The 24,714-nt window shown below is 46.8% G+C and overlaps 1 protein-coding gene across 1 annotated transcript in view; it reads right to left on the bottom strand.

The window, feature by feature from the left end:
- The window catches only part of whrnb (whirlin b), a 37,498-nt gene extending 13,277 nt beyond the window's left edge, over positions 1–24,221 (bottom strand). Inside the window, exons 1-4 of the mRNA XM_030359721.1 lie at positions 22,755–24,221; positions 11,765–11,962; positions 8,906–9,031; positions 936–1,234 (exon numbers count right to left, since the gene is read on the bottom strand). Of these exons, the coding sequence (XP_030215581.1) occupies positions 936–1,234; positions 8,906–9,031; positions 11,765–11,962; positions 22,755–23,546 (1,415 nt within the window). The 5' untranslated portion in view covers positions 23,547–24,221. The remainder of the gene's footprint in view (positions 1–935; positions 1,235–8,905; positions 9,032–11,764; positions 11,963–22,754) is intronic.
- Between the last annotated feature and the right edge of the window lie 493 nt (positions 24,222–24,714).

The following is a 24,714-nucleotide window of genomic DNA, read 5'->3' on the forward strand; positions in this document are numbered from 1 at the left end:
AGAAAGAAAGAAAGAAAGAAAGAAAGAAAGAAAGAAAGAAAGAAAGAAAGAGATTGAGAAAGGGCTAGAGAAAGCAAGAGAGAGAGAAAGAGAGAGTTAGAGGAAAAGACAGAGAGAGAGAGAGACAAAGACAAAGACAAAGACAGAGACAGAGACAGAGACAGAGAGAGAGAGAGAGAGAGAGAGAGAGAGAGAGAGAGAGAGAGAGAGAGAGAGAGAGAGAGAGGTCTCTGTCTCCTCATCAGCATAATAAAGCGGGGTGTTATGATCCATCTGTAACTGCAACGCTGGACCTTTATGATCCAGTTAAGAATAACTCCAGCCTTTAATCCAGATCTTCCTAGCGTATCAACACTGGCTAAAGATTAATGCAGCGGGTCCACTCAGATGGTGTCCATGTGCAAGATAATGCTCAAATGAATCACGCAAGGTTGTGGGTTGAAATACCTCTCTGGGACTGGCAATTTGGCAGAGGAAGCATCAAACCATAAAAATACAAAACGACCCTCTGTTGGAGTATTATGGTCACTTTATCGTAACCCTAATGAACATTATAGACTCCTCAACATCCCTGGAAGCAGGGAACCCTCTTCATCGTTCCTTCTTAAGGTTGCTTCCCTCCAAGGAGGTGTCCTTATGCTCCGCAAACCGACCTGTACACACACCCTTTTTTGCCAGCCGTGGACCTACACATGTGCGAAGACATGCAACCTCTCTCTGCAGAGGTTGCAGTGTGCTGCTGACCGCTGATTGGTTGAGAAGCAGGGAAGGGCGAGTGGGGCTTTGTTTTGCCAGACCGACAGCCAGATTAACGTGAAGGAACTCTGTGACATTGAGACCCTGTATTCCCAGCATTGGGAATCAGGGGGGTTATTACAGACTGTGTCACTGAGGTGTGATGCCGGGCTATACTAATAAAGTTGGGGCGTTCTCACCGGACCAACGGGGCGGGGCCGGAACCGCCCGCGCCGGCGATGACGTCGGGGCTCCGTCCGCCGCTGTTGGCTACTGTCATAGCGGCAGCAGTTGTCATGGCGACGGCGTCGGGGCCCTCGGCGGCGGCGGGGTTGCTGATCCAGCGGGTGTGGTCGACGGCGGTACGCGCGTGCGGCAGGCGTCCGACGGCGCGCACCCGGACGCGCAGACGGACGCACGTCTTCAGGATGTGGACCGCCTCGTCGTGGGAGATGGCCACGAAGCCCCGCCCGTTCACCTCAAGGATCTGATCGCCCACCTGCACCGGAGAGAGAGAGAGAGAGAGAGAGAGAGAGAGAGAGAGAGAGAGAGAGAGAGAGAGAGAGAGAGAGAGAGAGAGAGAGAGAGAGAGAGAGAGAGAGAGAGAGAGAGAGAGAGAGAGAGAGACAGAGAGACAGAGAGAGAGAGAGAGAGAGACAAAGATATATCAAGAGAGAGAGAGACACAGAGAAGAGATATTTGACAACCGTAACTACAATGCTATCACTTTTCTGATATATAGTCTGAGCCCAATACTTTTTCACTGTATATCTGTCAACCTACCATTTAAGTTTCCATTGTTTTGTATGCTTTGAATTTCATTGTTTCTAGTTTTTCATTATAAATGTACGATTTCCATATCAATACAGCTTGTCTAATCTTGCCTCTTGAGAAAAAGAGAGAGAAAAGAGGCAGTATAGGGAGATAGGGACTCAATATGGTTACTTAGAAGTAAGCATGAGGACAATGGAAACTCACAAGAATTGGAGCAGCTACAAAAAAGGTTGTTGTGCTGCATCATTTGATGAATAAATAAACATCCGTTATGCCTTTACAGACACAACGCTGAGGAGAGAAGAATACCATGTAGGCCTAGTATAGGACTGTAGGTGGAAATCGAACCTGCCTTCACTACAAGGCATAGCTTCAGCCACCATGGGAAAGTGAAAATACAGGAGATCCTTCTAAAAATCACAAACAGCCCTGTGTTCTGTTATTGGGATCACTATCATTTTCATCGTCAAAGTTTACGCTCTGCTATCATCATCAGAAACACACACAGTCCTCCTGATTACTATTGTGTTGTGTTTTGTTAGTGTTCTCACATCGTTTCGTTTCTGCTCCAATCAATAGCTCTATACCTTCCTTGATACAATCTCACGACAACACTTCCAAACCACAGAGGAGAACGCTCTTAAACATGTTGCAACTGGCAATCATTATTTTGGATAATAGAACAAGGACATGAGGCAATACTTATTTCTGCTAGTAAGTCGGCAGTGAAATATCCTGCTGTTGTAAAGTCTTCCTCCTCTGATTGAGCTAGAGGCCTATTTACTGAATCCCAATAAAAGGTTTTCTTTTATTTCTCTTCAAGACCTAGGCTACCCCCCCCCCCCCCCCTTCACACACACACAAACAAACACACGCACACATGCAGGCAGACAACCAAAAACACACGCACACACACACGTTCTCTCTCACACACACACACACAAACACACAAACACAAGTGCTTAACTTTTCAACTTCAAAATCCAATGGCGCATAACAACCAAGGACAAAGCCCAACTCTCAGGAGAAACCTTTATCGTCACACAGGTACACACCTAACACAAATGCACACAAGTATGCACAAACACGTGCATCAGAGGGTGCTGACAGGTTAATTACGCTGTTAGACAGCAGAGGTAGGGTTAGGGAACGGGTGGGGTTATACACTGCATAGTACCGGGTTTAACTTTGCTTAAAGGTGTCTGTCTTTGTTTGATACTAATATTATGAAACGGTCGTAATGCTCAGTACACAGCGTCATTTTCTCCGTATTCATACAACAACAACATACTTTAAAACTTCACTCATCAAGTCGTAGTCTAGTTTAAATATGTGGATACATTTAATACCCTTTGTGTAGCAGGGTTAACGCTTCTGCTGGGCTTCGAGGAATAATCCAGTCACAGGTTTTAAAATAAATTTGTATTTTGCTGTTTAACACCAAACAAAAAAAACAAAAAAACAGCTGTCTCCGGAATTAAAATGAACACAGAAATAACGCTATGCTGAGTATACAACTCCTTTTCAGGAAGCTAGCTGGGAGCCTCGTGTTCTGACCCAGCCTTACCGCAAGAGAGAGCACACATGATTAGACAGCATGAAGTAACTGTCAGCCCCCTGACAGATGACCCCTCACCACGCCCGCTATTCCCTCACACACCGTTTGGGTGTGTGTGCTGAGCTGTGACTAGTCGTCGCCCAGAAAATAAGTTGGTGAACTATTATAGGCCAATCAACATATTTTTTACCTTTTATGTATTCTTATCTTCCTTCAGTGCTGACCACCTGAGTTTTACTTTCATCACTGCAAACTAACCATGGATGTATTTTCTTGCACCGAATGCATGACTCCAATGCATTGTGGATGAAGTACACCACTGGAGTGCCCATCGTTGTCGACACGCTCCCTGAGCCCTCCCAAGGTTCCCCTCAGTTATTCATACAAATGGAATGTCACTTATGATGGCGGCAGGTTCCCCCAAGGGCGAGTGCCAAGGAGAAGTCAACCAGGGCAAGTCCAACGACTAATGGAACGCAGCCCAAGCCCAGGGCTCCGGTCGAATAGTCTTTTTGCTCTGGAGGGTTATTAGATGACATTGAATTGACCCAGAAGTTTCTAAGTGGCGGCCATGATAAGGGCTATTCTTAGGAACGAAAAGCTGCTTTGAGGCTTTCCTTCTTATCACCTTTAGCATAGGGTACACTGTTCCATCCTTTCTGAAAAGGAAAGGGAACAATGCTATCGCACTGTTCCTTGCAGCAGCAACATTTAAAGTGACGCACCATTCAGCCACTCACGAAGAAAAAACATGAAAACATCCAGTGTCAAATAATTACAGAGCATACTGCAGAAGTACAGTTAGAATCTCTGAACAACGTGGTTGTCTTTTTCTTGTCAGGTCCTTCCGAATTCTCTCTCGCTGAGTTCAGATATATGACATTTAGGAGCAGGGAGGGGTTAGGCAGTGAATACAGGGACAGGTCGTTAAGGTACAGGTAGGGGTTGGATTGTGAATCCAAAGACAGGTTACGAAGGAGCATGTTGGGGTAAGACAGTCAATACAGAGACAGCAGGTCCTGCAGGAGCATGTTGGGGTAAGACAGTGAATACAGAGACAGCAGGTCCTTCAGGAGCATGTTGGGGTAAGACAGTGAATACAGAGACAGCAGGGCATTCAGGAGCAGAGGGGAGTTGGGCAGTGAATACAGAGACAGGGCTCTAAGGAGAAGTCAGGGGTAAATGGGCTGCGTTCGAGCATGATTGAGGACGTTAGGGATGGACCTCATAACATCTCTGGAGCCTCCAGGCTGTGCTGACCTCTACTACCTGTTCCTCCAACACCTTATCACCATCACCACCTTCTAAGGGCACTGTCGGCGACCCCGGCTGACCTCTGTCTAAGCGCCTCTACGCTGTTTTGTGTCTCGTTGATCCCGTGGGCGGTGGCCAGCGTAATAAAGTCCTCCACGCACACTCCCCCACACCCAGGGACGGGGGAGTGCTTCAGTGGGGGGGGGATGAAGGAGATTTAATGTGCAGATTCACATGGCTGAGGAGAGCAGGAACACCCTCACCAACACCTAACTCACTCACCACGCTCTACAGTCTCTCCCTCTCTCCCTCCCACCTCTCCCTCTCTCTCTCTCTCTCTCTCTCTTTTTCTCTCGGTGCTCCACCCTCACTCTCCCCCTTCTGTCCTCCTCTCACTCCCCCTCTCTACCACACTCCCACGGCCCCCCCCCCCACTCAGGGCTCTCTCCCCTCTCTTCCCTGAGAAAGGGTCATCTCTGTTGTGACGGTGCTGCTAAAGACAGTGACCAAAGCGCCTGAATTAATGTGAACTGAATCAGTCACAGTGGGTCTGACCGTTCCCGAGTGTGTGTGACTGTGCGCTGCAGGAGTTATTCCTCTTGGTTAATATTCCTTTTTTATCCATCTTTGTTCCCACACTTCCTCTGTAGTTCAGACAATCCTGCTGGATATCAAAGTTTCATGCCTCACTGTTATTTCTCTGAATCTGGAAGAACAGTGAAGTTTACTAGTGAAGTGGGTAGCGCCCGGTGAATCAGTCCCGAAATCTCCTCCATTTTCAGAAGAAGAGGAGGTTGGAAGATCAGATGTGCAGTATGATAAGCTAGCAAGCTGAAGCTAAAGGTTTTACATCTACTATTACTCTTACTTTGCCTTGGTAGAGAGAGGAGAGGAGAGGAGAGGAGATAAGAGGCCATTTTAGAATCAAACACACCACTGAAAACTACTTGAAGGTAATAAAAGAATATCGCTGGCGGACAAAATCCGGATCTACCCGGATATAACCGGTCAACTCTCTAATCCAACATGAAAAGAGCTGCTAAACCAGGCTGCTTTCATGTATGTTAACCTCGTGGCACTAGAATAACAGATATTTTACTTTCCAACAGACAGGGCTTTGACTTTAGCGTTCAATGCGTAAAGAGAGATCAAATTAGTCCGTCTCCGCAGAAAAAGTCAACCACAGCGACTGTAAATTTTATTCATGAACTTATCTGATGAATATTCAAGTCTGTATTTTTGTAATGCTGAATTTATCACGAATCTGAATGCAAGCAGAAAAGGGTGAAAATAGGCCCTGCATTTGTCTGTTGTGTGTACCCAATAATTCATAATTAATTATCCTTCATATTTAGACGCAATGCCTCGCGTCTATTTTGTAATGCCATGCCTCGCATTACAAAACATAATAAAACAAAACATGCCACATTGTACTTTTTCTCACCGGCCAAGGAAACTTTTAAACATTGATCACTTTTTTGGCAAGATCCATTCCCACTGGAGCCAGTCATTGTGAATAATGTGAGCTGGAAGGCATGAGGGGAGAGAGGGTAACAGAGTCAAACTATTCACTATGGAATGGTGTGAGTGAGTGAGTGAGTGAGTGAGTGAGTGAGTGAGTGAGTGAGTGAGTGAGTGAGTGAGTGAGTGAGTGAGTGAGTGAGTGAGTGAGTGAGTGAGTGAGTGAGTGAGTGAGTGAGTGAGTGAGTGAGTGAGTGAGTGAGTGAGTGAGTGATTGATTGATTGTGTGTATGGTTACATTTGTCAGCCAATTCATTCTCAAATTGAAGTATTCCTGATTCAACATTTCAATAGGTAGGTAGAATGATACTGTTAAGATATTACAGTATTAGTACAAACACGATGCACAAGTCATGCTTGTGTTTGTTTGTGTCCTTGTGCCAGAAGGAGTGTTTGTGTGCGTGTTTGTATCCCTGTGGCCAGTGTGTGTGTGCGTGTGTTTGTGTGTGTGTGTGTGTGTCCGTGGGCCAGTGTGTGTTTGTGTGTCTGCGTGCATATGTGCGTGTTTGTATCCCTGTGGCCTGTGTGTGTGTGTTTTATGTGTGTCTGTGGCATTGTGTGTGTGCGTGTGTCTGTGGCATTGTGTGTGTGTGTGTGTGTGTGTGTGTGTGTGTGTGTGTGTGTGTGTGTGTGTGTGTGTGTGTGTGTGTGTGTGTGTGTGTGTGTGTGTGTGTGTGTGTGTGTGTGTGTGTGTGTGTCCACATGGCAGCCACAGAGGAATAGTCTGGAGGGTTTATAAGAGAGAGGAATGGAGGATGACAGCGGCTGGGGGGGGGGGGGTGGGGGGGGTTTGTCATGTCTACTGTATCCGTTTTCATCCTACTCTTCCTCTCTCCCCCTCTTCCTCTCTTTCACTCTCTCTAGCTCTCCCCCTCTCTCTCCCTCTCTCTACTCTCTCCATCTTCTGTCTCCTTGAGCTTTCTCCGTCAGGAAGCCATCAGCGTGACGAGGCAATCCTCCACGGAGCTCTCTCACTCTCGCTCTCCCTCTCTCTCGCCCTCACCTATCCCTCTGTTCTTCCATCATACCCTGTCTCCCTTCGTCTCTCTCCCTCACAAGGGAGGGACGACCATAAAACAAGTTTTATCACAATTTTGTAAGAAAACAAAACGAGAACCAGAGCTTAACTTGGCCTTGCGCCAGGAACCTCGGCCATGTGTTTCTATAGTGATGAGACTGGGTTTTTAGGATGATTTTACTGTGCGAATGTGTTTCTTGTGTTTCAGTGTGTTTGGACTATGCTTGCACAATGTTTTCAGTATGTTTCCAGTCTGTTTCTATTGTGCGTCTACCATATTTCTGATGTATTTCCTTCTGCTATATTTTCGGGGTTTTAATTTTGTTTACATTATGTTTCTACTGTGTTTCTAATATGTTTCAGTATGTTTCCAGTCATATTGTAAGGTATTTCTGCAACTGCTTCTAGTGTGCATCTGCTATGTTTCTATTATATTTTTAGAGTGATTCTACTATATTGATACCTTTTTTCTATTAAGTTCCGACTGTGTTTCTAGTGTGTTTCCAGTGTGTTTCTAAAGTGATTCCAGCGTGTTTCTTGTGTAATTTTACAGTGTCTCTGGCGTGTTTCTCTCTCGCTGGACTAATTGGTTTGTGATGTCAACGCCGTAAATAGAACACATTGTTTGATCCCCACTCGGGTGGGAGAGTGAGATCATCCACGCATCTCCTCTATCTGTTTACTGGTCGGATCATCCTCCGCCACTGCCCCGGGCGGGAGAGAGAATAGCACAGGGTAGAAATGGCCGCTTGTTGAAGAAGAGAACATTTTGTCGCTCTGAAAGGAGTCGTTACTAGAAAGACTTTTCAGGCTTTCATTAGTGAGAGGAAAGTATTAGCTTGGAGGCTAATAGAGTGAGAAAGAGGGAGAGGGAGAGGGCAAGTGAGAGAGAGAGAGAGAGAGAGAGAGAGAGAGAGAGAGAGAGAGAGAGAGAGAGAGGGAGAGGGAGAGCGAGAGCGAGAGAGAGAGAACGCAAATCCTGAGTGGTAACACCTAATATCTCATTAATATCTCATTGTATCGCAACAGCATTTAAAGTATTTCTAAATCCTAACTCAATATATTACATATCAATAAGTTTTAAAGTTTTCCTTAAAATCTCCATCCTACCTCAATCCTATCTCAATGTTACGCCATCAATATCCATAAAAAAGCGCAACCACAGAATCCAGGAATTTAGCCATCTATTCTAAAAATATCATTTGGATACAGTTATCGTGCATGTATTTCCAGAACAAATATATGCAGAAGTCTTTTTTCCTCAACCCAATATCGTTACTACTTTTTAATACAGAGAATACGTTCGGGCCACCAGCCAACATAGAAATTACCCACATTCTTATGTAAACCTTAGGATGCTTTTATGAAACACACCACTGTTGAACCTTCCTCAGCGGGTTAACATTCACTCTACCAATATAAACATGGCACCAGCATCTGTTCGGATGATAACCGCATTATTTGAACAATGTACTGTGCAACAACAACACAGTGGAATCCAATGTAATCTAATCTAAATGGCTCAGTTCATGTTCAATTGGATCTGTATAGTGCTTAATCACAGCTCCAGTCTCCAAGGGCTTAGCAGTCCACATTATACAATCCTCCTAACCCTGAGCCCTCTAAAAGCCTTCAAGGAAGGCCTCCCCAAACCCAGAGGTTAGAAACATTGAGAAGCAACACAGAAGACGGATCCTTCCTGCCCGGGACGATAAGGAGTGTGAGAGCTTACATAACGAAAATACGACATAAATTAAACAGACATAAACATGTTTGAAATGAACATTGTGTCTGCGGTGCCTTGTGTTGTCTAGCCGTGGAGGAAGAAGAAGAAGAAGAAGAAGAAGAAGAAGAAGAAGAAGAAGAAGAAGAAGAAGAAGAAGAAGAAGAAAACCCCCCCACCCCCCCCTGGTCTCGCCACTATCCCTAAATTCGAAGCCTCTATCCCCAGGTGTTCTCTCCCCTGTGGGAGATGGGATCACCTGGGAACATTGTGGGCGGGGTGTGGAGGCGGCGGTGTGGAGGCGGGGCCAGCCCGGGCGTACCTTCAGTTCCCCGGCGTCCGCAGCAGAGCCCGGGTCCACCCCCGTGATGAAGATCCCCAGGCCGTACTCCGCCCCGCCACGGATCATCAGGCCCAGGGAGCGGCCATCATCCATGTTCAAGGTCACCTGCAGGGAGAGGGGGGAGGAGGAGGGGGAGGAGGAGGAGGAGGAGGAGGAGGAGGAGGAGGAGGAGGAGGAGGGGGAGGAGGAGGAGGAGGAGGAGGAGGAGGAGGGGGAGGAGGAGGAGGAGGGGGAGGAGGAGGAGGATGAGGAGGAGGAGGAGGCGGAGGGGGAGGAGGGGGAGGAGGAGGAGGAGCAGGAGGAGGATGTGAAGGTCATGTTTAATAACTATTTAGTCACTTAGCAGACACTTTTAGCCAAAGAGACGAACAGTACATTTCCATTTAGATGCAGATCTGCCGGGTTCGTACATATATAATTTCCTCCTTCCATTTATGATGCGTGTCTTCTCTTGAATGCAGAACATTTAGAACAAATATTATTTTGAAATGCAGGACCGGACTGCAATGCAGTCTTGGCACGAGACCACTACCTGGAATCTCATGTGCTTGGAAATGATTTGTTATTTGTTAAAAATACAGAAAGGCAAAATAAATTGAAAGTGTTGCCCCATCGTTTCTCAAAGTGACAGGAAGATTTGGAGAGGCTAGCGTGCTAGTGCACTTAGCTTAAATTCATAATGCAGATTGTTAGCATATTGCAGAACAACTGGCAACCCTCTGGTTCCTTCTGAGAAAAGATTTACATCTTCTGCATCCTGTGAGGCAACAAATCATGACCCCTCAGGTCTATAACCACTGACAGGCATTAAACTCCCCTGGCCTTTACCTGCTTTCTACTGCCTATAAGCTGTTTACTCCCACCTCATTCATCCCAATAAAAACTGCTACAGCCACAGTCACTTTATGGACATCCTCATTCTAGTCCTTGTATCTTAACACACTCTGTTTTTACACAGCAAATTGGTGGTTTGGGACTGAGGAGGTTTGCAAAGAGTGTCCAGAGATGAGGGTGTCGAAGCATATGACTTTCAACGTTTCTTGGCTCTGATAAAATTGTTCCAGCCGAGTCAGCCGAAAATCATGTCTTTGGAAAGATTCTTCCACGGCCAAGAAATGTTTTTTCAGGGTGCTGATTTCAGGGGGCTGTCTATGGTGATTGCTATCACACAGTGTGTGTTAGCACTCCCGTACACACCGAAGTTTGTCCTCGAAATCCTTTCAAGAGCAGCTTGTTGGTCGCACACAGATAGCGGGTCCCGGATGGAAGCTCCTGACGCGTTGAGGTAGAAACATCGAGCCCTGAAATAGGGTTGCCAGTCTGATTGGTTTAACCAACAGAGGGCTAAAAATGGTTTTGCCTCAGCGGAGGTATCGACCCAGGCGAAAACCGCGGACTAAGGGCCGGCGTCTAACAAGTGATGGACAGTGATGACCGGGGCAAACACGACGGCACACTGCACACCGGTTTGTGTTGTGCGCGGGGGTCTATCGCCTATGATCCCATTCCTGTACTTCAGCAGGTTCACACTCAATTAGATCTTGAGACTCAGCCACTTTCTATCATTGGAAGACGTCAAGATAGCTTGAACAAAGACGTCAAGATAGCTTGACCACTTAGCGCTAACGTTAGATGCACTTCACTGGTCAGACACAACCTACCCCCCCCGATGAGAGATGCCATATACACTTTGTGCGCTCTCTCTCTCTCTCTCTCTCTCTCTCTCTCTCTCTCTCTCTCTCTCTCTCTCTCTCTCTCTCTCTCTCTCTCTCTCTCTCTCTCTCTCTCTCTCTCTCTCTCTCTCTCTCTCTCTCTCTCTCTCTCTCTCGTGTGGGTAGATGTCCAAGATGTCCTAACCCCAACCTGCTCCTTAATGACATGTATTTGAATTAGCTATAAGTCACTTTGGACAATCGTGTCTGTTAATCAATAGTCAAAAACACAAAAGTGTCTTGTCTGTGCAACCATTTAACTGCAAAAAAACAACAACTCGGTTTCTGGTTAATGAACTGTTTAGACCCTGAGTAATCTGTAACAGGGAGTCCTTGAATCTAATTGGTTTCCTTGTAGCATTTTTGCTCCATGGCTCAATCCATTAATATGATAACAACCAATAACTAATACATCTTGTTGTGAATGCAGGTGGGACTCAAACATGCAGACCTATGCTACATGTCTTGCCCTCTCTTTTTAGAACCCATCTTTCATTATTGTCGTGGTCAGAAAAAAAAGGTACAAAAAATCCAAAGCAGTTATTTAAAAAGAACAAGGAGAGCCAAACACATACAGGGACATTAACATCCTATTGGCTGACAGGATTACCAGGTCATCTGCTGACGAAGCGTTGAAGCAACACACCTGTCCTCTGCTTTTTGAAACGGAGTAAAAGGTGCGTTTACAGGGGAGCTGGTGCCCTGTTACCTCGTGAGGCCAGCCTGACCTCTGACTTCATGTTCTGCTTCTTTCTACAGATCGGTCTGGCCTTGATCCCGTTGGGAGTATTATAGAGTAAAAGATAAATGATTCAATCTAAAAGGTTAAAAGAATAATAGGACCAATCGTCACTCGGGGGAGGGAGTTCCGGTTCATGACAAACAGAGAGGCATTAAATCCGATGGAAGTAAAAGAACAAGAATATCAGCCACCAAGGTAAGTGTTGCAACCGGAGGATCGTCACTCTGATTGGCTGTGTGGCTATTTGGATGGTCTCACTAGGCCAGCAGCCATGGGTTCAGCTCTCCTTTAAAATAAACACACTACCAACTTCAAAAACGATTGAACATTGATTAACAAAATCTAAAAACATTGAAACAAACATTGAAACCGCGTGTGGCCTACCGTCCTCTCCTCCGCGCTGCGGGGGGGCCTGGTGCCGTCGGGCCCCGGGCTGGGGTCCGGCTGGTCGGGGGGCGGAGGGGGAGACACGCAGCGACCCTGGGGGTCCACCCAGCTGTAGATGTGGTTGGTGATGTAGCCCCCGGGGACACGACCCACCGAGCACACGGACATGGCCAGCGTCTTGCTCCCTTTCAGCACCTGGGGGGCATAGGGAGGACCGTGGATGGATGACGGTGGGGATGATTGGGTGTTTTTTCCTCGGAGTTGCCATGGAGATGGGCACCGGAAAGGGACGTTGCGAACAAGGTGAATTGGAATAAAAGTTTAGATTAATTAATAAAGCGGTAGGCCTCCTTCTTTTTCAATACTTGTAATACGTGCCATTCATCAAATTCATCAAAGCGCACACACACACACACACACACACACACACCTCTTAATGATTAGGGGTTTTGCCGTGTGCCGCGAGAAAAAGTTGTGTTAAGAGAGAGGAGGAGAGAAAGAAGGAGAGGAGAGAGAGAAGAGAGAGAGAGACAGAGCGACAGAGAGACAGAGAGAGAGAGAGAGAGAGAGAGAGACAGAGAGACAGAGAGAGAGAGAGACAGAGAGAGAGAGAGACAGAGAGAGACAGAGAGACAGAGAGAAAGAGATGTGGTTAAAGAGAGATTTGGTTAAAGAGACAGTGATATAGAAAGGGAGAGAGAGAGAGAAAGAGAGAGACAGAGAGTCAGAGAGAGAGACAGAGAGACAGAGAGACAGAGACAGAGAGAAAGAGATGTGATTAAAGAGAGATTTGGTTAAAGAGACAGTGATATAGAAAGGGAGAGAGAGAGAAAGAGAGAGAGAGGGAGAAAGAGTAGGAGGTGGTAAAAGCAAGGCCCTTTCTGTCATCTGTCATCTTCTCTGTGTAGGGAGGGCTTTTGTTTGTTTGTGGTTGTTTTTAGTCATTCCTTGTCACTTCTGGTGTACAGGAATGATCGGTCGCCAAGGGACTTCCACTCACTGTGGTCGAGCGACACAAGAGAGAACTGCATCCAGCTGGGGGACAGATGAACAAGAACATTTAGCTCCTGATAGACGGCCGGCAGTGAGGGGATTGTAATTATGACTATATTCTTCCTCTTACCTTCGCTCAATCATCACACTAACTCTGTCTCTGCCTCGCTCTCTATCTCTTCATCCATCTCTCTCTCTCATTTTCTCTCGCTCTCCCTCTCTTGTACCATAACTCTCTCTCTCTCTCTGTGAGATCCCATGACCGTGTTCGTGGTGATGATGATGGACAGAGGGGTTCCGGGGCCCCGTTGCCAGGACTTCACCCAGCTACTTAGCTCTAGATATATGACCGCCCTCTCTCCCCATCTCACTCTCTCTCCCTCTCGCTCTAACCATCAATCCCTCTTTTGTGTGTAGCTACTTCTTTCTCTCCATCAATCGTTTCAAATGCCTTTTCCTACACGGTTTCCCACTCACCGTTACCCTTTGCTGCTTCGCCTCATATCCGTCTATCCCTCTATAATATAAGTGAACATTAACGGCAGTTGTACGGGTATTTATCGATTGCCAAATCCGCCTGCCGCACCCCCCTGTGCACTGTATCCCGAAATATCGAACCGCTCTGCTTGTCTGGACAAGCACAACAAAAAATCCTTATTCCTCCGTAAGCCTAAATCAATGTCTCCTCTTTCTCCTTCTGCCTCAGGTTAGAGTAGCCCCTGCTCTCTGTCCTCCTCCCCGTCATCGGTCATTTTCTTGGGGGTGCTGCAGGATACGGCAAGCCCCCCCAACGTCCCCTGCTGCTATTGCAGTTGACTGTGATACAAGATTTCCCCCGCGTTTCAGGCCCGTGGCGGACCCGCTAACACCGTGTATATCCTGTAGCAGACCAGTGCTCCTTCCATCGGCCCCATCGGACGACTGTCCCCCCAGGGTGGGGGTGACGGATGTTTGTGGTGATGCGTGCGTCATGCGGACATTTTGGTGGCCTTGTCTGATTTGTTTCCCTCCCCGATGTCCTAGCCTACGTTTACTTTATGATGCAATGTTTTACCTCTGTGATTTTGTCTGCTGTAAAATGTCTTTGAGTACTTTGAAAAGTGTGAAACAAAAGGACACAGACATGTGTTGTCTGGGTCTTTGTGTGTGTTGTGTGTGTGAGTGCTGCAAGCATTGGGAATCAATTTTCTGTGAAACATCCAGAGAAAAATAAAAACCCATGACCTAAAGAGAGATGGATGAATGGAAGGAGGGAAAGAGGCACTGGCACACATAGTAGACGCACGCACACATACAAATTGCTGTGCAAGCAGATGTTGATTAGATCAGATTAGTATATTCAAGCTAAGAGGGAACAAGAGGGAACGAGAGAGAGAGAGAACAAGAGGGAACGAGAGAGAGAGAGAACGAGAGAGAGAACGAGAGAGAGAGAGAGAGAGAGAGAACGAGAGAGAGAGAACGAGAGAGAGAGAGAACGAGAGAGAGAGAGAGAGAGAGAGAGAGAGAGAGAGAGAGAGAGAGAGAGAGAGAGAGAGAGAGAGAGAGAGAGAGAGAGAGAGAGAGAGAGAGAGAGAGAGAGAGAGAGAGAGAGAGAGAGAGAGAGAGAGAGAGAGATCTGCGTCAGGTGTGGTGTCTACAGCCATGCCCTGGATTATCCCAACATTACCATAACCACCTTTGCTGGCACCACCTTCCCTTTCGCTTAACACAGCCTATCCACTTATACTTTGCATTTGATTACTACAACACTTTGACTTTATTCTTACATCTGCTTCCAAACACATCATTTGAACCCCATTAACATCCCAGCATAACATCAATAACCCAGAGAAGCAGTAAGCCCACTTTTCTTGTGGCTACGAGTCATTAGGCAGATCTGACTAGACTGCTGATATTAGGGGGTATAATTCAACCGCTCTAATGCTGCCCAATCACGTTCCCCTTTTTAAATCTTTTTGAGTCCTTCCCTCCTCTGCACTCTTCTACATGTGCATGGCAGTTAAGTGTCTGTGTGTTTTTCTGTGTGCGCGTGCGTGCGTGCGTGCGTGCGTGCGTGCGTGCGTGCGTGCGTGCGTGCGTGCGTGCGTGCGTTATGAATAAAGTTTTCCAGTTCACGAAGTTGAATGCTGGCACACACACTCCTCCCCCTCAGAGGAAACCCACATCAACTTTTAAAAGATTAAAAAGGAGAGGAGGTGGAGAGGGAAGAGCTTTTCGTGGTCTCAGTCCTTAAGGAGAGGCTAACCGGTCGGCATCTCGGTTCGTTTATGGGAGGTAAGTATGTGAAACATCCACCAGCCATTCGCTGTAGCCCTAGCGGTTGTCTTAACTTAAGCCATTCAAGTTCACATTCAAGTTCATTTTTCGGTCTGTGCGTGCACAATACATTGCAAAAAGTCTCAATGGATCTGTTGGATACATTAGTGCATTGTTGGTGGTGCATTGGTGGTGGTTAGTGAGGTCCCCCTTCACTTTAGGCGTCTTTGAGTGTTATTAATTATTATTATTCTTCATGTTTAACCTCTGTTTTCCTTTTATTCCTAGTCTGTTTTACATAGTTTTGAATGATGACTATATGCTCTGTAAGGTGACCTTGGGTGTCTTGAAAGGCGCCTCTAAATTAAATGTATTATTATTATTATTATTATTATTGTGCATGCCATTGATTGATGCTGTGGAATCCTCCAGCTAAGCTAGCCAACCCATCCAGGGCTATAGCGGCTAGCAGGTAGCGGCTAGCAGGTAGCGGCTAGCAGGTAGCGGCGGTGGTTAAACAGGCCCTGGGTTTAGAGTGGGAGGGTACAGTCGTTCTGGAGCCACAGACGCTCCGACGGATAATGGTGATGGATGCTGATGCTCACCAATCTTCCATCCAGAGATATGTGACTGTTATTACACAGCGATACATCACTATTAATATCTAATGATATGTCGGGCCGTTCAGTTGTACAGGGCGGTTGATCTTCCCTGGGAAGCTGATCTAGCTGGGCTCACCATCCTGTCTCACTCTGCCGTCTCTCTCTCTGTCTCTCTGTCTGTCTGTCTGCCATACACTGATGTGGAATACGGTAAGGTCACAGAGAGACAGGACTAGCATCTCTGAGACAAGAGTACATTTCCAGAGACTGTTCAGCTTTCAGACAATATCACGGAATATCAAATCCAAACGAGGAGCTGCCATACCCTAAAACCCCTCGGACAAAACAACCGAAGAATTGTTGACGGTGGCCTTGGTTAGAGGTTGATTGACAAGGAAAACTTCCAGATGCTGCTGTGATTCATTATTTATGTTTATAACTTTATGTTCAGTGCCCAAACTTCTGGGGGTACTAAGCACATATTTTCATTCATTAGGCATGCATAGATCTGGATTAAGTAGAAGAGACTAGAGGAGCAGGACACCTGGCAAGGGACCTCAGCCATCCCCGATGTAAGCTAGAAATAAATGTACTCCACGTTGAAATAATAATGATAACAATACAAGATTTTATAATAAGAAATGCGTTATGCATATTGTAGGCCAAATATACATATTAATATACAAATGTAAAAGCTGATGTTGTTCATTTGTGTTATTCTCCACTTGGTGAGACAAGAGTGACCCAGATAAACCAAGCAGAGTAACCGTGTTAAAAATGAAAACATCGAAGGGAAGGGGGAGGTAGGGAGAGGAGAGGAGAAGGGGAGAGGAGAAGGGGAGTGGAGGGGGGGAGAGGGGAAGGGGGAGAAGAGGGTTAGAGATGAGGAGGGGAGAGGAGGAGGAGAGGGCAGCGTGGAGGAGGAGGGGAGAGGACGGGTAGATGAGGTGAGGCGAGAGGAGAGGAGAAGAGGAAGGGGCAGGACAGAGGCGAGGGAGAGCGAGTCAGACTTTAATAGCAGATGACCGTGGGTGCTGTCCATTCACATCGCTGCCATGCCATTACATCACCACAACAGATGTAGTCACCAAACAGGAAGCGGGATTGCATTCCAGGCCGAGTGCCTACAGGTTTGGAGCCGACCAGCTCCGCAGAGTGGCTGCATAATGGACAGACTAGTGGTACTTTGGAGTGCGTTGTGGACGATATATATATCTACACACGCATTCTCCGCCCCCTCCAGCTGATGGCACCCAATGGAATAACTTGCTATTCTTATTATAGTCCAAACAAGGACCATGTGACTTATCCATTCAAGTTCAACAATGCAATTGTTTGAGTGCACATGTATTTTAGTGACTCCAAAAACACACACCTGACAGATACATGTTTTTTCGGTATATATTGATTCATGATTTGAATGAGATCTCATTAGATATTTGATGTTGATGTCATTATTTTAAATCATGTTCAATTGTTTACTGATGTCTTTTGTGACTGCTGTCTTTTTTTGTGATGTCTTTTGTGATAGAAAGTGGCACTGGTGCTAGGAGTGTGTGTGTGTGTGTGTGTGTGTGTGTGTGTGTGTGTGTGTGTGTGTGTGTGTGTGTGTGTGTGTGTGTGTGTGTGTGTGTGTGTGTGTGTGTGTGTGAGTGAGTGAGTGAGTGAGTGAGTGAGTGAGTGAGAGAGAGAAAAAGAGAGAGAGAGAGAGAAAGAAAGAAAGAAAGAAAGAAAGAAAGAAAGAAAGAAAGAAAGAAAGAAAGAAAGAAAGAAAGAAAGAAAGAAAGAAAGAAAGAAAGAAAGAAAGAAAGAAAGAAAGAAAGAGAGAGAGAGAGAGACATTTGACGAGGGGTGATGGAGGAGGCTGTTCTGCAGGTGGTGGGTCGGTCAGGAGAAGAGAGCGGAGCGTCGAGGGGGGCTTAGGGGCAGTGTTCAGTCCAGAGGGTGTGGGTTGTCTCACCTTGCACACCCACCAGATACCCACCCCTTTCCCCACAAACAACCACCAAACTTAACCTGCAGTTATTTTTGGATTTCAACAGTCCATGTGAGTTTGCTTTGGCCTGTCTGTTCTGCGTGACTTGGTGCTAAAAGCTGCCCTACTTTCTCTCTTTCATTGGGGTAAAAAAAAACAGCAACAACAAAAGGGCAAGAAAAGTCTGACAAAACGGCAGAGCGCTAAGAGAGTGGGAGTCCATTAGCGGACTTCTTTCTCTTCCGCCATGATGCAGTGCAGCAGCGGTTGGGCCATAAAACACTTATATGTAATACGGGAGAACAGCTCCTATTTGAGTCTGGCACTTTTTCAAACCAGTTCTGCTGTCGCACTTCTCTACCATTGCTCTCTCTTATGTTTTATTTTGCCCTTTTCTAACCGGCTTAGTTACATTTTTCTTATTTTGAAAGAACAATCTCTCATATACACTTTGTGCTCTCTCTCTCTCTCTCTCTCTCTCTCTCTCTCTCTCTCTCTCTCTCTCTCTCTCTCTCTCTCTCTCTCTCTCTCTCTCTCTCTCTCTCTCTCTCTCTCTCTCTCTCTCTCTCTCTCTCTCTCTCTCTCTCTCTCTCTCTCTCTCTCTCTCTCTTCCTTTCGTGTTAGTAAGTGAGCTGGTGAGTTGCTTGCTTACGTGTGCGTGTGTGTGTGTTGAGCTAAATTGCCACTTTTAATTTCGGCCCACCAGCTGTGTCCCCGAACGCTTTCATCTATCACTGTTACCACACCTGATAGACCCAGAAACACACGATCATTCAGATGTACAAACACAATCAAACACACACACACACACAATCAGATGTACAAATACAATCAAACACACACACACACACACACACACACACACACACACACCCACATACAATCAGATGCACACACAACAATTATTGCATGTATCTGTACACACACACACACACACACACACACACACACACACACACACACACACACACACACACACACACACACACACACACACACACACACACACACACACACACACACACACACACCTGTGTTGTAACTCCATGAACTGCAGCTGGTCATGGTACTATTTTCCATCACCTTAAGCTTGTTTCCCATTGGCTACCTCCCACACAAACACATACACACACACACACACACACACGCACACAGAGACACACACAGATGATTGTTAACAAGAATCAGCACTTTGAAAAATGGAGAGCTGTGTTCAAGGACACTCCACAATAGCAGCAGCCAACCAACAGCCAGAGATTTTAAAAGAAAAAAAACACCCAAGGAAATCAGGGGGCGGCGTGGGCGTGCGCATGTGTGTGTGTGTGTGTGTGAGAGGGTTTGTGTGTGTGTGTGTGGGTGTGTGTGTGTTTGTGTGCGTGTAATCTATATTCTCTAGAGTCAGCGCTCACAGATTCATCCAGCAGCGAGTTGTACTGCTGTGGCGAAGCTTCAAAACATGCGGTACGTCTGATGGTGGATCTACTAGATCTACTCAGATCAGTGAGCTGTTTCATCCATGTGCGGACCGAGTACCAGACCCGTATCAGAACTCAAAGAAAGGCCCAGCAACTCCTTATTTCCCACTGCTGTTATCATTACATGTTGCTCATCCTTTATCTCTGCAGGGAGATATCGTCTGTTTTCTCGAGCCACGTCAATCAGGGTTTTCTATCCGGATGTAATCCTATGCAGATTACTTTATTGATCCCACGGAAAAATGTCTACATTTTCTACTCAGGAGAACACCAACTAAAAAAATGAAAAGTAGTAAATAAGAAAATAAAAATTTAACAAAATGATGCATTTGTACAAAAAAATAAATGTTTATAAGGGCACATCATCGATGACTGGGCCTTCTGTGCAGGACTTGTGTAGAGGTAAATGAGTGTAACACGGACCACCGTCTGCGAGTGCCTACGCCACGTCTCCACGGCGTCTGCCAGAACGCCTGCCAGTGGCGCGACATGATTAGCACGCCGCTACAAAAGATGCTATTGACTGAAACCATTTTGTGCCATAAACCATCACAGCGGTAGCCGTGGCGACCTGCCCGCTGGCAGTGTTCCAGAGAGAGGACGAAACAAACAAGCTCCCACGACACAGTGATGAGATTAAAAGGATAATTAGTATTAATGATCATTTAAGCATGCTGATAAATACATTACACATTCTGTTCAGAGAACAACAAACCAATGGAAGAAGCTGGGAATGTAAAGCAGAGAGCAGCTGAAAGACAGGATGGATAAGGTGATAGTGAAACTTGAGAAGATACCAGGGGTTCAGGTGTGTAGGATAGTCTCTCTAGCCCAAAGCTCCTTGGTTCAAATCCCAACATTGAAAGCCTACCTTAAGGCATTCCTGAGCAGGATGCAGAACCCTTAGCTACTGTAGGGGCTATGCTAACTGTTTTGGATGAAGGCGTCCCATGACCGACATACTGTAGCCGGTATCGGATAGACAACCCAGCAGTTGTTCACCTGTATTATCCCAGCCAAAGAGAAACACAAGTCTTGTGGAAAGAAAAGTCCTGCATTTGTGTTGCCTCATTTATTCTGTCCTTCAGTATATACACACTGTATATAACTATATAAATACTGTATACTGTAAAACTATGCACACATCAGCTTTGAAGTAAAACTGTAGATGTAGAAGTTGGCCTTCAAAAACACACCCACGCACAGACAACAAGATACATGCAAATATGTATGCATACACACACACACATAAAACACAACCATTCTCACCGGGTTATTTAAATGTTGCCGGTGTCATTAGCATATCCGATGAATAACTCGTTTGATGAGAGAAAAAGACAGAGAGACTGAGACAGAGAGACCAAGAGACAGAGACAGACACAGAGAAACTGAGACAGAGAGACTGAGACAGAGAGACTGAGACCGAGAGACAGAGAGACTGAGACAGAGAGATCGAGAGACAGACATAGAGAAACTGAGACAGAGAGACTGAGACCGAGAGACAGAGAGACTGAGACAGAGCGACAGAGAGACAGAGAGACCGAGAGAGTGAGAGAGTGAGAAACCGAGAGACCAAGAGAGCATCTGGGAAATAACACATGAACAGGGAACATTATTGTTTTAATGACTTCATTAATATCATGGCTAGAGGATTGGGAGCTGCAGGACATTATTAGTTTCTTGACCTTAAGCTTCCTGCTGGGTTTACAACAATGGCCTATTTATTGTTTTCAGGGCCACGGTACATTGCTGTGTACTGTATCTATCTAGGGCAATATCGGATTGACACACCGCTGTAATACACCTCTTGTTTTACTGCAGCCGGTGGATTTAAAAAGGCCCGTCTGCCTTGGGACATGAAAGCTAAAAACACCTCCTCCCCCCGTTGTGCGTCGAACGCTGTACTCCGTCTCCGGCTGAATGATTGTTAGATCATTCAGCCTCCTCTTTATCTGCAGCTCTCTGGGCGGATGAATAGAGAACCCTGACCGTGTTATTCTGCGCCATTCCGCCCTTCCGTAACAACAATCCCCCAGCCTGCGCCTGAGGTAGCAGACTGAGATACAGGTCAGACTCGGGGAGAAAATACTGCAAACAAGGCTTCTTAGACCAAACCGCTGGGAGGACACAAATAAGTTGGGTGAATTGTAGGCTGCCCATCCCCCTAAAGCTTATGACAAACGTACAGATGACATGCAGACGCACGGTGACTACAAACAGCTCACAGCTCGCATTAATATTCCAGCTCTGAGATTCTGTGTGGCCCTGAGAAAGTGGTGCTTTCATAGGCTTTACACTCCTCTCTCCTCTCTCCTCCTCTCTCGTCCTCTCCTCTCCTCAGCTCCTCTTTTTCCTCTCCTCTCTCTCCTCTCTCTCTTACTCCTTTCCTTCCTCTCCTCTCCCTCCTCATTCAACTCCATCCCTCTCTCCTCTCCTTCATCTTCTCTCTCTCCTCTCTCTTCCTCCACTCCTCTCCTCTCTCTTTCTCCTTCCTCTCTCCCTCCTCTCCTCATCCACTCTCTCACCACTCAACTCTCTCTCCCTCCTCTCCTCACCTCTCCTCTACTTATCTCTCCTCTCTCCTCTCTCCATGCACTCTCTCTCGCTCTCTGTCTTGCTCTCCACATTGTATGACTGTTACATAACAGAATGAACCACATCAAGAACATCACATAGTGCTCGTGGACAGTGGGAGGTTGGCCCACCATGAGTTTATAATGATTTTTTTCAGAACATCTTCAGCAAAACCCCTTCTGAAAATGTCTTCCACTGATGAATTTCTCTTCGGTAAAATATTTCCGAAACAAAGCGTAACTCCGCCCCTTGCAGTTGTTGGATTCTCGCCGTAAGATTTTGCTATGACATAGCGCTTGATCAGAGGATCTGTTAACACAATAGGACGGCTGATTTGCAAGACTAGGGCTGCAACATCTCAGCCTAAATTGGGAGATGGCAAGCGTCTACAGGTTTCATGGCAGGGGACTGGTTGTGTCAGCCAGAAGGAAAATGGGTTTGATCCCCAAAGTCCAGAATCTGTATAGGCATTCTTGACCCCAAGATGACCCTTAACCCTACCTGCTCAATCATAAGATGTATCTGAATTCACTATGAGTCACTTTGGACAGTTACGACTAAATAGCAGCAATTAAAAAGGAAGAACCAATAATTAACAAACCTTTTGCTCTCACAGCTTTATACAGCTACTCTGCACTTATTTTGTTGTTTTCTAGTTTGCTTTTCTTAGCAAAACAGAAGTATTTTGTCTGGGCTCCAATATTGATTGCACAGCGTTTGATTTTGCTAAGCTTACCTTTGTAAAATGATTTGTATAAAAGCTAAAGGAACGACACTGCTGGAGGGCAACAACGAACACAGAGCAGGGTCAGAACCTCCTGGAAGCCATGACCTCGTTAAGATGACTGATGACGGAACAAACATAGATGTGAATGTGACACACACAAACACACAGATATGTTGACCTACACAAACAAAGAAAAAACACACGCGCATACACCCACACAAACAGATGACTGATTCCTTGTCTGTATCCTTATTATAATAGCCTTGTAAGAATACCAGTAACACACACACACACACACACACACACACACACACACACACACACACACACACACACACACACACACACACACACACACACACACACACACACACACACACGTTACCTTGACAGCATCTATGTGAGTGACTCGGTCGAACACCACGTCGTTGACGGCCACTATCTGGTCGCCGATTCTCAGCCCCTCGCGCTCGGCGGACGAGCCCGGCTCAACGAGAGACACGTAAATCCCCACTCCGTGCTCCGACCCGCCGCGGATGCTGAACCCCAGACCCTCGTGGCTCTTGCTCCGTCTCAGGGATACCTGACGGATCTCCCCGAACGGCGAGTCCAGGAAAAAGCTGCTGCCGAGGGTCTGGCCCCCTGGAGCGGTACCGGTCGCTGTCCCGGGCGCCGTCTCTGGAGACGCGCCGGGAGCTGTTCCGTCAACCGCGGTGCTGAAGCCATCGGGACATCCGGAGCCGCCACACTGCGCGTCAGGATGTTCGAGGAGTCCCGCGTTGTCACCACGACCAGCGCTTTCCAAAAGCGCTTCAATGTTGTTGGTTGGACTGTTGCTCTGAAACAGACCCAGGTCGGTTTTCAGGTACAAGCCCTCCGAGGTGTACTGGTCGAAGAGCAGCTGGTCGGAGCGCGGGATGACCAGGCGCAACATGGGCAGCAGTTGACGCTTGGTGTCCGTGTCGAGGATCACGCGCAGGGTGTGCACCAGGTCGCACACGTTGCGCTTGGCGTGGTACACGTTGAGACAGTGGATGAACCGCTCCCTCTCGGGGTCGCTGAGCAGCAGGTTGAGCGCGCGGTGGAGCCGGCGGACGTTGGCCGACAGCTTGCGGTCGCCCGAGCCGCTCGAGGTCACCGACGTGTTGAGTGAAACGCGCTCCAGTTCTGCGCTCATCCTACAGCACCGCGAGACTCACTGCGCCCTCGTCACGTTGGCAGGACAGAGACAGAGGAGCAGGGGTCCGGCTCGGGTAGCGCGTCCTGCCGTTGTTATCCCCGCGGTGATTCATTATTCAATGAGGAAATAATAATTAAACAGTGCCCCAAAGAAATGATGTTTTTCAAGCTGGGAATCCCTTTTGAATGTAATAAAAACAAGGAAAAACACGTGTGAATATTGTTCAGGTAAACTCGGTGATAAATATTGATCCAAGGTGATCGGTGTGTTTAGTTCATCTGAGAAAGTTTCAGCTCATCCAGGAACAAACAGGCACAAACATACTCAACATACCTTTTCTCCTGACCACAAAAAAAACGGTCAAACGGTGTCCAGAAACCTGTCTGTCTTTAGATCCGGGACGGTAACGAGGGGTGACGTGGAGAGGAGACGGAGCGGATGGATTCACCTGCGCGTCTCCCGGAGGACTCGGCGTCTCGCGACCAGCTCCGAGGTCACCGGCGAGGAGGTTCCTATGACGATCGACATTTCTAACTCGCTCGCGCAAACACCGTCTTGGCAAAGGAAATGACGCAAGCGCAAATGCGGTGGGTAGGCTACTTTTTCATTTAAGCGCGAGAGTGAGTGTCCGCATGTGTGCGTATACGTGTGTTCGTGTGCCTGTGTGTGTGTGTGCCTGTGTGTGTGTGTGTGTGTGTGTGTGTGTGTGTGTGTGTGTGTGTGTGTGTGTGTGTGTGCCAGTGTGCATGTGTGAGTTCGTGAGTGCATGTTCGTGCTCGTGGGTGTTCGTGTCTGCGTAAATGCGCGTTGCTTAGGAACTGACAACACATATCCACACTTTTGAAAATGTTTATTTTTGGAAAGCATTTGAACCGATGACGTTAGGGTTGAATGGAAGCAGGAACCACAGAGGATGGCTTGTCGACGGAGAAACTCTCCGCATTATAATGAAGTCGCCTGTGTACGACAAGCCTCCCGACAGAGGCGCGCAGAACAGACGCGCACGACGCATCTAACCAAAGACCCTCGTAGATAACAGCAAAGCGAACATAACGGGCCTTTAACATTCATTGCTACACATTCTAAAAGTTTGATGTGTTTGTGGTTTTTAATACTTTGAGGTTTTATCAAATACGCGGCACAGCTTCCAGGATCCGGTAAGTGT

This window comes from Gadus morhua, chromosome 6 (genome assembly GCF_902167405.1).
Source record: "Gadus morhua chromosome 6, gadMor3.0, whole genome shotgun sequence".
Lineage (NCBI taxonomy): Eukaryota > Metazoa > Chordata > Actinopteri > Gadiformes > Gadidae > Gadus > Gadus morhua.